Source organism: Salmo salar, chromosome 27 (assembly GCF_965601325.2).
Source record: "Salmo salar chromosome 27, fSalSal1, whole genome shotgun sequence".
NCBI classification, from domain to species: Eukaryota; Metazoa; Chordata; class Actinopteri; order Salmoniformes; family Salmonidae; genus Salmo; species Salmo salar.
The window spans coordinates 8,379,629-8,393,623 of record NC_138317.1 but is presented as its reverse complement, the minus strand read 5'-3'; the positions used below and the strand labels follow the sequence as shown (position 1 = coordinate 8,393,623).

Sequence of the window (13,995 nt, the reverse complement as noted above, 5' to 3'; positions counted from 1 at the left end):
ACATCCACTAAAACCCTGGCCTTGACAGGGCTGTATATACTGTGGATTAGAGTAATGTAAAACTCTGAGTTCAGGAGACCCAGGCCCACTGGGTGGAAACAGATCTGGCTAGCTAACCTCCTCCTGTCCTCTCTACCTCCTACCTTTCCTCATCCTGTCCCCTATGGCTCCCACAAACTCAAATTGTCTGTAATCTAATTCACATTTATCCGCTCCACACCGAGGAGCCGTACGGTTTCTGGCTGTAAGCGTGCCAGATATCTTTTTACCCATGGGGCCGAGGCGCCAGTTCAACATGTGGAAATAAAACTGGAGCAGAGGGGAGATTGTTTCGCCACAAGAGCCCTAAAACAGATTACGGGCTGTAAAGAAACTTTATACAAGTATAATTGGAAGAATGATGAAATCCTATGTAAATAATTAGCATGCAGGAAACAAGGGCATGTCCTGGGAGTAATGTTGAGTAGCTTGATAGGGGGGTTGTGTAAGAAAGGTGCATTCAGTGCGTTCAAAGTTCCCCCTCTAGATGCTATAAGCTTTAATGTCCTCTGAATAGCCTTTGACCTCTAACCTCTGACCTCACCCTCTCTGTGTCCACAGCTGTCATTGCGGGTGGAGTTATTGGCTTCCTCTTCGCCATCTTCCTCATCCTCCTCTTGGTTTACCGCATGAGGAAGAAGGACGAGGGCAGCTACGACCTGGGAGAGAGGAAACCCTCTGGGGCAGCATATCAGAAGGCCCCAACCAAGGAGTTTTATGCATAAAGCCCCACCCCCTCGTGAGAAGATTGACAAATCGGAGTGACAGTTTATAGCAGTCCATGACAATGAGAAAAAACCTGTTCAAATATACTGTAACAACAAAAAAAGAAAAAAGTTAATTGAGGAAAAATGACATAAAGGAAAGCTTTTGCATAGAGTATTGTAATTAAGACATTTTCTTCTTTTTTTTAATGAAAAGCCAAGCATTGCTTATTTTATGGCATATCTCAGTGTATTTAAATATTTTGTGTATTATTTGAAAAGGCAAAAAAATATAAAAACATTTTAAAAATCTGTTAAGGTGAGAAAAAGCTGTTGCATCTGTCTTCTGTCAAAGGAGCTGTTTTTAGTCGCTGACTACTATTTAACTGTAGCAGTATGTATTTGTAAAGAAATGTTTTAAAAGTGGAAATAATTGAATATAATTATTCTGTATCAATCCTATAAAAAAAAAATATTGTCCTAGCATGTCTGCCGTTGATCTTTAAAAGGTGTATTTCATTCATTTATATTTTTTTCTCAGATGTAAAAAAAAAAAAAAAGATATATATAAGCCTTTTGTAGTTTTCATGAAGCTTTTTCATCTTCATATTAACGCTGATAACTGTCAATGTAAATGTTCTCCCTTCAGGTTACAATGTCAATCAATCTAGTTGAACTTGAGCGTTTCATTTATTTTTTGTTCGTCTTGTTTGTTTTCTTTCAATGTTTCTTTTGGTCAAAACCATTTCTTATACAGCATACATGTTAAAACACAGTAATCGGTCTTAAAAAGCTAAGATGTGTCAGGGGCTCAAGAAAAACACAAGACTTACTTTACAGTATGTCTTGTGGATGCTTTTTTTTAAATGTAATTTAATTGCATACGACTTCTCATATTGCACATTCACCTCATTGTTTCTTTGCTGGTCTCGTTCAGCTCTGAGTGTTTACTATGTTTGGGGTTAAATTTGGCTCTGGGGCATTGGCCCCCTGCCATGCCCAATGTTTTCCCCTAGTTTACTCTGACTGTCCCATCTGCCCTTGCTCCTCCCTCTCATCCTCAGCACTCTCTCCATCTCCTCCATGTAAGCTGTCGGCCTCTCCCCTTTTTCTCACTCTACTGTGTTTCCAGTGTTTTTGTCTCCCCTGTGTCGATGGTTTAGCCCGGAGATCCTCTCTGGCAGCCTTTTCTGTGCTACTGGATACGCACCAACTGCCCATTGAAAGAGTCGGCTCTGTGCGGGACCACGGTGATTCAGATCCAGTCGTTAGAGGGAAATGGAACTTTGGATCCTTTTTTCTAAGGTTTCAAGTGTTGTGGTCAGCCACCGCATTTTGACTTGAGCTAAGTCCAATAGAAAACGTAAGTGATGGCCCTCAGTTTCCAGATGACACCTTCCTCCGTTTAGCGGCAAGGAGCTCTCCTTTGAGCGATTCTCAGAGAGCGTGAGGTTGGTTACCAGGAACAAGACACAGAGAAATACACCATGGGATTGACCTGTTGTTGCCATCCTCTCGCATTGAAACGGTCACCTCTGCGTGAAAGGTACAACAGGTTGTGAAGTTGCCTTTTGAGCTGTACACAAATGTGAAGTAGACATCCTCTGATCTCCCAACCATCCACATGAGGCCATCCTCCTCCCTACATCCCCTCCTCTCCCTCATTCCCTCCTCCTCCCTTCCCTTTCTGCTATACCCTCCAGCTTCTGCCTGCAATCTCTCTCTCTCATATTATCATCATCAAAACGATAGGTACTAAACTGCATACGCAAAACCCAAAGACACAGTATTCTCACCATTGCTTGAACTTATTCCCATTATGGCCACATTACTCTCTCATTTTCATTTCCTTCATTTTTGTTTTTTAGCTTTTTCTTTTATTAGAGACTTGACCATTGAGTCCAATTGCTTAGTAGTATACAAAAAGATATATATTATATATATAAATGCATATTCACAAATGTTTTAAACCTTCAAAGTGCCTACCATTTGGAAATGTACTTGCTCTCTCGGAGAGCGTAAGGAGGTGCCTACGTTACACCAGGAGGATGATGATAATGACTGGCATTCTGTGAGCACAGATGACTGTAATGGTCACTTTTTTTCAGTCTTACAAAAGCAGACAGTATTGTACCTATACGTTGAAACAACACTACTGAATAAACATTGTGGCCTAATATCGGTCTCGTGTGGGCTTTATTGATCACAGTGTGTTTTCTCTTCACGGTTTCTTCTCCCTCAGGCCACAACCAATGACTGAGGAATACTGTATACTGGTCTCCCAAGGCGCCATTGTACAGATGCTTATATCTCGGTAATGATTAACATGAACTATATACCATAAAAACATCAATTACTTATCTATTAGCACATAGTGTATATCACCACCCGATAACCATTAAATAAGGTTTGGGCTTTGATTTGGGATTATCAGTGTTGATGACTATTCTTTATGAGTGATGGATGAAGCATTATCATTTTACTGAACTAATCTGATGGGTTCTGGATTGAGATGAGTATAATGGGGATGTAAAGTGCTAACTGGGAATTGATCCTGCCTCTGGTTTCCATATCTGTCACAGAGATGTACGGTAGTGCCATAGTGTTCCCGAGGCGCCCGGATCTCTTATCGATGGTGAGATTAAGAGCAAGTGAAATCTTGGCTAGAGCTCCAGCACACTGCAATTACTGTAGCGTGTGATCAAGGTTAGTTCATTCAGAATGGGGTTATTAAGGCCTTAGTTGAGCAGTTGGTCGTGAAGACCTCGACGCTTCAAATTGTTGAAATGGAAGACACCATATTTTGGTGTTTTCTTGGAAGAAGTGGGGGGAAGGGGGGGATGTGTGTGCGCATTAGTGGGTAGCGGGGGCATGTTTGTGTGTGTCTTTGCTCGCTTGATCAATGGGTTAACAGACCCATGCTATCACTAGTTAAAGCACGTATTGTTTCGCTGTACGAATACGCTTCTCTATACAGAACAAGGTCAGTACATGTAAGTATGGGATATTTGCCCAAGAACAATATATGTACGACACTTTCCAAAGAGAGGCATCTCAATAGAATAAAGCAATGAGCCAATAGGATAAAGCAGAGCCAATAAGAGAATCTCTCTCCAACTCTTGCTCAACAACACTGATCGATCCATTCCCTACACATCCATCCAGTTTCCCCACTTCTGTTTGTGTGCCTTTGTGTCTGGGTGTGACCACAATTTATAACCCCCTGAATGGTTGACTCTGTTGATGTTTGTGTTGGGGTTAGGGTCAGTGTGTGTCCATGTCAGAGTGTAGAACATAAATTCATTACACTTTCAATAGGAGAGAGACTAGGGAAAGGGGTTTGGGTGGATGTTTTTAGGGGACAAAAACCACTACGTCTCTCTCTCCCTCTCTCTCTCATGCTCTGAGACAGAACTAATTCAATAAAGAGGCCGGCCATCAACTGTTAGTGAGCGCCAAACCATGCAGAAACTTCTAGGAAATGGAGTCCAAAGTAAACACGCTGTCAAGCCTCATAAAGACTCATGGCTGGAGGCTAAGCCACAGCCGGCGTGGAGACGTAGCACCTCAGTGAACCAAACACAGCCGACCGACACTCCACTGGGCCACTGCAAAGTACTGTAGTACTATATGGCCACAAACTGGGTCAGACATTACAGGATTGGATGTGTGTCTATACCAAACACCACAGGAACCTTACCGGACAACACCTATCATTGCCAAACGTCTGTGCCGAGAAGAGGTGGATAGAATGAATGGATACTAGGCATCAGTGGAGTTCAGTTCTAAGCTGTTCTGTGCCAAGTTGCAAGGTACCTAAATGACTGCATTACTGGACTGATACTTCACCCGAAAAGACCAGACCGTTCTAATACCAAAGTCAGCTGAAAATGTGGTAATAAGGTGTGTGACTGCACCACAGCCACCTTCTAAAGCACACTAAGCAAACTAAGGCCTCTACCATTGAAGTACATAATAGTACTTCTTGTTTTTGCTGCTACATCCCTCATGCTGTCCGAACGCTTCTCTCGATTGCCCACGTTTCTTTATTCTCAGGATTGCGAGGAATTAGTTGAAAGAGCTGTTGATTTGTTGGAGACACTCATTGGATTCAGGTTTTGACAGGCGAGGAAGTGAAAAGGAAAAGAAAAGCAAGTCTTCCCCCGCAAAATGTTCCCTGTGGGGAGGTGAACTACTGTTTCCTCCCTGTTGATTGTACCAATGAGACACAAGAAACGCATGGATAAGGTGAATGATGTCATCTAAGGTTGCGCAACAATTTCTATAGCACATATATCATGCACTGTCTTTCTCCAGGCAAGACTTTCATCGTCATTTGAACAGTTAGCTACTTGAAGCTACGCTTAGTGTCAGAACCCTGTGAATAACGCAGTTGGTGATCTCTGAAATCTTTAATGGCTTTCGTATTCAGATGAAGGGGGCCTACGGTAATGACAATATTATGCTTACAGATTTCGCTTGATACACAAGGGTTTTGAATATTTCTGATGCTCAGAAGAGGACGGTGTAAATGTATCACATACCTGGCTATAACTCCTTTACTCATTGAACCATCTAAAACCACTGAGGAATATACCTTTCAATAACCAGAAATATTGTATTTTCAACTGAAAGTAAAAGACGCAAAAACTAAATTTAAGCACGAGTAGCATTGTTCGGGTCGCCTAAAAAGTTACATATTGCAGCTTTTAATCTGGCAATCCAATTTGGGTCAAATGTCAAACAGAATTGTTAAAGAAACTACTTTAGTCTTGTAAAAATAACAGAATTAGAACTTTACTCATATAACTGCTGTGAGATGGAAACGAATAATAACCCTTGCTCACACACACAACAAACTCAATTTCGAGAAATGACAAGCTCCTCAATTTGCTACTTAATCACTCCGGCTCTTGATTAAACACTGACTGATAATAAATGCCAATGTGCCACCTTGGTTCCCCCTGATAGGATTTAGAAATCATCATCCGCCCAACACGCTCGGCAGCATTCTCATCTTCCCCCTACCAAGAAACATGATAGTGCGCTTCCTTTTAATACTACTAGCTCATTGGAGGCCTATTTTGAAAAATGAAAGTTTTGTTTTGATTAAGGCCTTTCTGATGGGACCGTTTATAATCATTATATTCTAATTAAGTCGCAGGCTCGGGAGAGAGAGAGAGAGAGTCATGGATTTGAGCTTAGAGCCCATGGGAATTTGTTGTATAAGTCACACTTGAAACTTGGTAATTTTGTAATCATGGTTTAATAAAGTTACAGGCCTCTAGTTCTGGTATCTGAAGCGGTGTTGGAACTACACTGTACCAAAGAGCAGTGTTCTTCAATTCTGGTCATGGGGAACTACAGTGGCTGGTATCATAGACTAGACGTAACATAGCAAATGTACCTCCGAAACACTCAAATTAGTATGATATGGCAACTTCCGGAGGACATCTTCCAACCTATCAGAGCTCTTGCAATATGAACTGACATGGCTATCCAACACTGGAACTATTCCAAGTCAAGGCAAGATTTTGGTTTTATTAAGTTATTGCTACGGGTCCTGCCGGTGTAACTGCTAAACTGCTTGATGCTGACTATAAACTGTACAGCATGATTGTAGCCGGTTTACTAGCACGTTAGTTCTAGTAGCTATATTGATTATGAAATTAATATGGTGACAAGGATATAGGCTGTGTGTAGCAGTTTGCGGTTATGATATGAAGGTTTAGCTTGGAAAGGTTTTTTCACCTCGTCACAGAAAGCTGGTGTGTTGTCCAGAAACAAAGGGAAAAGGTGAGAGGAGAGCGCGTAGATGCAATAATTAATTATACAATGATTTAAAGGATCATGCTGTTTGTATGTGGCTGCTATGAAAGTGAACTGTGTTTGAGTGTGATCAGGGGTGTATTCATTCCGCCGATTCTGTTGAAAAACGTTTCTTAAACGGAAGCAAACGGAACGAAACAGGGATAATTATGAATTTGTCCAATAGAAACTCATGCTTGCAACTGTTGGACTAATAACTACACCCTAGATCAGATAGATGTAGGCACGTGTGTGCAAGGCAGTATTGAATGTGTCATTGTCTGTCACCTTGATTACTCAATTTTTTCTCTTGACCTGTGCACCTATGTTGTATACTTTCATTCATAGGCTAGGTTGTAGTAACATCATGATGGGTATAGTGAACATTTGAGTATCATGTAGTAGCCTAAACTTATCAATGTTACACTGAGCTGGGTGAATGGAATATGAATGATAGTTATCCAATATGCTGTAATAGAAATAAAGCCATGCTGATCATTTTTGGGGGACGCGTTTCAAGAAGCTAGGCGTGTGTTGCACTCACTACATCACAGGAGAGGCATTTTAATGTTTTTTTATTTTATCAAAATGTGTTTTTTGGCAGAAATGCCTTCTGGAACATGTGAACTTTAATGTGCCTTAATAACAAACATGTATGCCATCTGTAAATAAATAAATAAAACAAATAAATGGTTAAATTACGAACCTAGTTGGTTTAGCCACAAAAAAAGTGAGGAACCTTCCCGCTAGCAATGATTGGCTGAGATAATGGCTCGGCTGGACATGCCGAGAGATGAGTTCGGATTGGTCTGCAATGTTGCATGATTGTCTGTAACATGAGCTGCTTAGTATCCGTAGAGATACTAGTATCCGTAGAGATACTGCAAAAGTTTTGCTACTGCTCTCAACAACATTGCTGACCAGAATTTAGCAGGCACAAACAACAAAGATCAGCAGAAAAAAGTTGTGATGAACTACTTTCTGCACACGGTCAGTGTGACCCAGAGTGTCTTCACACAACAACTTACCAAACAAGCTGCAGCTAGCTACAAACCAAATAGAAAAGACACGCTGCTGTGAAGCGTTCATCATGTACAATACCAGTCAAAAGTTTGGACACCCCTACTCATTCAAGGGTTTTTCTTTATTTTTACTATTTTCTACATTGTAGAATAATAGTGAAGACATCAAAACTATGAAATAGCACATATGGAATCATGTAGTAACCACAAAAGTGTTAACCTTTTCATGCGTGACTTCCGAATATCTCTAGCGGTCGCCCCAGCGTGACTTTTTTTTATGCACGTGATGTCAGAACGTTCTCTCCATTCCAGAATGTGATTGTTACGCAACAGGCAGCCCTCAAACCAAGGCACGCAGCCTGTTTGTCATAATTACAGCCGTGTTGAAGAGACCAAACTGCAGCAGGTGAAATGTAGATACTCATCTTTTTAATATAAGAGCAAAGTATCCACAGGAAAACCTACCTACCTACCTACCTACCTACCTACCTACCTACCTACCTACCTACCTACCTACCTACCTACCTACCTACCTACCTACCTACCTACCTACCTACCTACCTACCTACCTACCAAAGACGAGCAGTGTTAGCACAACCACCCACAACCCCAAGTGACAAACATACTCCTAATTATATGACTCCCAATCAGGAACAACGATAACCAGCTGTCCCTGATCGGGAGCCACACAGACCCACATAGAAATACAACACCCAGAACACACATACACAGACATACTCTGCCACGTCCTGACCAAAACTACACAACAACACCCTCTACTGGTCAGTTTTTATTTATAGTGTCACGTCCTGACCATAGTAAGTTGTTATTTTCTATGGTAGAGTAGGTCAGGGCGTGACAGGTTTTTTTTGTCTGTTTTTGTATTTCTATGTTCAGTTTCTAGTTTTGTATTTCTATGTTGGTGTTGTTTGGGTTGATCTCCAATTGGAGGCAGCTGATCCTCGTTACCTCTAATTGGAGGTCATATTTAAGTTGATGTTTGTCCCACCTGTTTTTGTGGGTGATTATCTTTTAAGTAGGGTGTTTTCTTCTCTGCGTCACAGTTTGTTGTTTTTGTGTTTCAATAATTGAATGTATTGCATTAGTTTCACGGAATAAATAAATATGTGGAAATACGAACATTTTGGTCCGATCCTTCAGACAGCCGTGACATATAGGCTGTTTTCAACTTGTCAATTTCAAAATGATTTTCTAACAAGTTTTTATTTTCTAAGAACAGTTTGAATTGAGGTGTGTTCCGCCTCCTCATTCATTCACATAAAAGTAGTCATTTTAACTTTTGAGGACAATCCTTTTTTTTTTACATTTCTGACCAGGACAAAATTCCCCAAGCGCTTTGCAATTGTTTGTGCAGTTCAAGTCTGCAGACATTTGCGCATCTCGCGTCAGAACAGGATCTGCACGCACGTGTTCACATTTTCTGTCTGTTGCACGCATTGCAGTCATTGTTTTCATTACCAACAATATAACTTTGGAAATGTGTGCGTTTCTATCAAAGTAAGTGCCTTACTACATTATAATAGTATGTCGTTTCTACTGTAGCTCACTATTTATGGAGCATAATATATTTGTTTATATTCCTTATAACCACGGACACGCGAGGTAACTTCATTTCATAACCTTTATGGTGTTATATTCAATCGTGCTTATGTAGCTAGCTACATTCTTCTGTTAGCTCTGTAAAACAATGCTAATTGCGTCAGAGAAGTATTAGCTTGTGTTGTATTTTGAAGCTACCCTGGCTTTACGACTCCCAAGTGGCGCAACAGTCTAAGGCACAGCATCTGTGCTAGAGGCATCACTACAGACACCCTGTTTGAAATCCAGGCTGCGTTACTATCAAAGTTTCTGTATGTAATTTGCATGTGAACTGTATGTCCAATTACAAAAAATACCTTGTTCAGTAATCATCTCACCTGTTAGATGGTGGTGAACTATGTGGACATTGAGGGCAGAGGCGATCAGATGGAAAAATATCTTCTTATACCCTTTGGTCGTTTTCCGAGAGCATTCCACAAAGCTGTTTATCATGGCCGCCTTATCCACAGCCCCCATTTTGAGGTTATAGTCAATCACACAGTCTGGTTTGATTTTTCTCTTTCGTCAGGTGGTCCACCTTCCCTGTGGCCGATATGGTTGCTGTATGGACAGTGGCGGGGACATGGACGTCTTGTTCATCATGCCACTTTACTGCCCTGCTGTTGACCGTTCTCCTTGAACTCCACCTCCCCTCTCTGCATCTTCCTGCATCCGAATGCCGGCATCCCCTTCCTGTTCGACCTGACTGTGCCACAGGCTCCTGTGCTGTTGGAAGAGCAGAAGCTGGAAGAGTGTGGGACTGCTGTACCAATTGTCCACATACAAAGTGTGTCCCTTGCTGAGATTAGGAGCCAGCATCCTCATCACCATGGACCTGGACACCCCAAGCCCCTCATAATGTTGTATGTCAGTGGTGGACCCTTGGTAAACTATAATGTCCCGGACAAATCCTGTCTTCACGTCGCACATGACAAAGAACTTGACCCGAAACCTGTACCTTTACTTAACATCAGATACTCTTTAATGCATAGGTCCTTGTATGGCACAAAGACCCGACCAAATGCTGATGTCAGGCTGGTAAGAACATTTCTTATTTTGTAAAATAGTCATTTAGGATGGCAGTAGCATTGTTGACGAAATGCAGGCACCGCAGCAGAACTAGGAGGTGGTCTTAGGAAAAGAGGGTGGCAAAAGAAGAGAGTTGCAAACATAGGATTTGTGTTCCAGTATTCTCTTTGGGAGTTCTTCTTTACTATCCCCATGAGAAGGACTGTCACCAGGAAGGTATACATTTCACTAATTGTGGTTGTCACCCATTTAGCAAGTTTCCCCCTCACTCCTGGCTCCCTCTTCTCTTGTAGCTCCAAGGCATAGCAATTGGTCTCCTCTACTATGTCTCCCACCAGCTCCTCTGTTAGAAACAACTTGAAGCACTCTGCCTCAGATGGAAATGGCAAGGGGAGTTGCACTCCAGACTGGGACTCATCAAAGCAAACAGCAGGGCCAGGAGGGGTGAAATGGCTGGCAGCCTTCCAGCTACCACAGAACTCCTGTACTTCATCCACTGTTAGTCTGCCTCCATCAGCACCAGCATCTTCAAAGGGACCTGGGACTTCGTCAGTGGACAAGGGGTCCTCAGATTCAGGGATCTCAATGGCTACAAGGTTGGGGGGCAGCTCCTCACTGTCAGAATCTGATTCCCGACTTTCAGACTCATTGTCAGAATTTTTTTAAATATCCAGAATTTCCGCATTCGTGAATTATCTCCTTTTGAAAGACATTGCTCATGCTACAGCTTAGCTACATACATAAACAACAACACTGAATAGCTCAGAGTGGGAGTCAGAGGTTACGTGATTGACTGCCAGCACGCGCCACTAGTATCAATAAATCACAATCATAAAATGTTTTGTGTGGTAATTATTTATATATGTACTGTTTTATTCACATTTTCAATTACCGGTGACAAATCATGCATTCCGATTCTTGCATAGATTGTAAAAGGGCACATATTAGGTTGTGTACTGATTATGATGAGTTTAGCTAATTCTAGCTATGTGTGGAGCCATGTTTGTTGACATACAATGCATTCTGGGTTCCACGTAATCATCTGTTAGACAAAATGAGGTGAGTGAGGGTTCACAAATTTTTTGAGAACTTCCGGAAATGAATGGTGGAATGTCAACAATGGTTGACGACACACCCCCTTCGACATGCATACTATAATCAGACCAAACTCATCTTGTCTTCTCTCTTACTTTCAATTTCTAGAGAGTGTTTTACTCAATTATTTCGATCAATGGTGAGCTCACCCATGATGTGATTATTAATAAATAGCCATTTCTATTAGCTATACATTTTGTAGTTTGTCAGCTGAGCGTTATCTAAATATGACCGCTTGTGCTACGTAAATCTTTCGTCAGTTAGCGCTAGGACAAATGTAGCCTACATTTTTCGGGTTTGGATGATTGTGTTATGCTGTAGATAATTCTGTGAATGTCTGAACATTGCATACAAAAATAAACTGCTCACATTCTGGACATAACTTTGCAAGGACTGTGTTTTTACTAAATGTTTCTGAAAAAAACAGTGTGACCAGCTCAAATGCTGATTGTTGCGTCATTCGAAACTGGCTGTTCTAAATAAGCGCTCTAAGTAAGTACGCTACAGGGACCACTAGAATGATCACACCCGTGTGATGGTACGTGTGAAAGGGTTAAACACATCAAAATATATTTTATATTTGAGATTCTTCAAAGTAGTCACCCTTTGCCTTGATGACAGCTTTGCACACTCTTGGCATTTTCTCAACCAGCTTCATGAGCTAGTCACCTGCAATGCATTTCAATTAACAAGTGTGCCTTGTTAAAAGTTATTTTGTGGAATTTCTTTCCTTCTTAATGTGTTTCAGGCAACCAGTTGTGTTGTGACAAGGTAGAGGTGGTATACAGAAGATAGCCCTATTTGGTAAAAGACCAAGTCCATATTATGGCAAAAACAGCTCAAATAATCAAAGAGGAATGACAGTCCATCATTACTTTAAGACATGACAGTCAGTCAATCTGGAAAATGTCAACAATTTGGAAAGTTTCTTCAAGTGCAGTCATCATCAAGCACTCTCGTAAGGACCGCCACAGGCAAGGAAGACCCAGAGTTACATGTGTTGCAGAGGATAAGTTCATTAGAGTAACCAGCCTCAGAAATTGAAGCCCAAATAAATGCATCACAGAGTTCAAGTAACAGACACATCTCAACATCAACTGTTCAAAGGAGACTGCGTTAATCAGGCCTTCATGGTCGAATTGCTGTAAAGAAACCACTACTTAAAGACACCAATATGAAGAAGAGACTTCCTTGGACCAAGAGACACGAGCAAAGGACATTAGACCCTTGGAAATCTGTCCTTTGGTCTGATGAGTCCAAATTTGCGATTTTTGGTTCTAACCGCCTTGTCTTTGTGAGACGCAGAGTAGGGGGAAGGGATGATCTCCGCGTGTATGTGTCATACCTCAGGATAAGACCCAGATGTAGCCAGTTTGAAATAGAAAATGTTTATTCATGAAACAGGGGGCAGACAAACGACAGGTCAAGGGCAAGTAGAGGCTCAGGAGACAGAAAACATTTTGCATGGTTCCACAGATCCTCAAAAAGTTCTACAGCTGCATCATCGGGAGCATCCTGACTGGTTGCATCACCGCCTGGTATGGCAACTGCTCGGCATCTGACCGTAAGGCGCTACAGAGGATAGTGCGTATGGCCCAGTACATCACTGGGGCCAAGCTTCCTGCCATCCAGGACCTACAGTATATTATCATTGTTGTTGTTATTTTATTGTGTTACATATTATTTTATTTTTTACTTTAGTTCATTTAGTAAATATTTTCTTAACTATTTCTTGAACTGCATTGTTGGTTAAGGGCTTGTAAGTAAGCATTTCACGGTAAGGTCTACACCAATTCGATTTGATTGTCACAAGTTCCGCCGAAGTCGGTCCCTCTCCTTGTTCGGGCGGCGTTCGGTGGTCGACGTCACCGGCCTTCTAGCCATCGCCCATCCACTTTTAATTTTCCATTTGTTTTGTCTTTGTTTTACACACCTGGTTTCACTTCCCCAATTACTTGTTCATTATTTAACCCTCTGTCCCCCATGGTTTTTTGTGAGCGATTGTTTGTCTGTTATACGGTCCGTTATGTGGGCTTGCTTTATTGTAGTGTATTTGCCTATTTTGATTAAATAACGTTTATTTACTCATATCGGCTGTCCTGCGCCTGACTCCTCTACACAAGCTACACACAGACCTCATTACATTGATTGATGAGAGGAATAAAAAAATATATATACATTTTAGAATAAGGCTGTAACATAACAAAACGTGGAAAAAGTCAAAGGGTCTGAATACTTTCCAAAGGCACTGTATATGACATAGACAAGCTACAGTAGGCTCAGACCATCTTTAACCACTGGCAGGGATCCAATTTAAATTCTTAACTCAAGCTCATGCACACCTATTGTTCTTTCTGTAACCTAACCATAGAGCATAACAAAAGATGATGAGAAAGGATTCAAAGGCATACATGAGCAACCACAAGAGAAAACAGTTCCTAAGAAAATACATTATCCACTCCGAAGACCCCTTTCGTTGCCTGACTGATCTCTCTCCTCTTTTATCTCCCTCTTTCGCTCCTCTTTTTCCCTCCGTCCTTCACTCCCTCTTTACCTTCTGTCACTGTAGCTGAGGAGAGGGGAGAAAGAGGGAGAGAGAAGAATAGAGGCAGAGGGGGTTTCTGGTTTCCAGGCGAGGTTTTGATGAAGGCTTTTGAAGTACGCCATGATTGTCCATGAAAGGGCCTTACGTCTCGCCC

The 13,995-nt window shown here is 41.6% G+C and overlaps 1 protein-coding gene across 1 annotated transcript in view; it reads left to right on the top strand.

Annotated features, from left to right (window-relative positions):
• Positions 1-1,288, top strand: part of sdc2a (Syndecan-2-A) — a 33,899-nt gene extending 32,611 nt beyond the window's left edge. The window contains 1 exon segment of the mRNA NM_001146396.1: positions 601-1,288. Coding sequence (NP_001139868.1) covers positions 601-764 — 164 coding nt within the window. The 3' untranslated portion in view covers positions 765-1,288.
• The last annotated feature ends 12,707 nt before the right edge of the window (positions 1,289-13,995 follow it).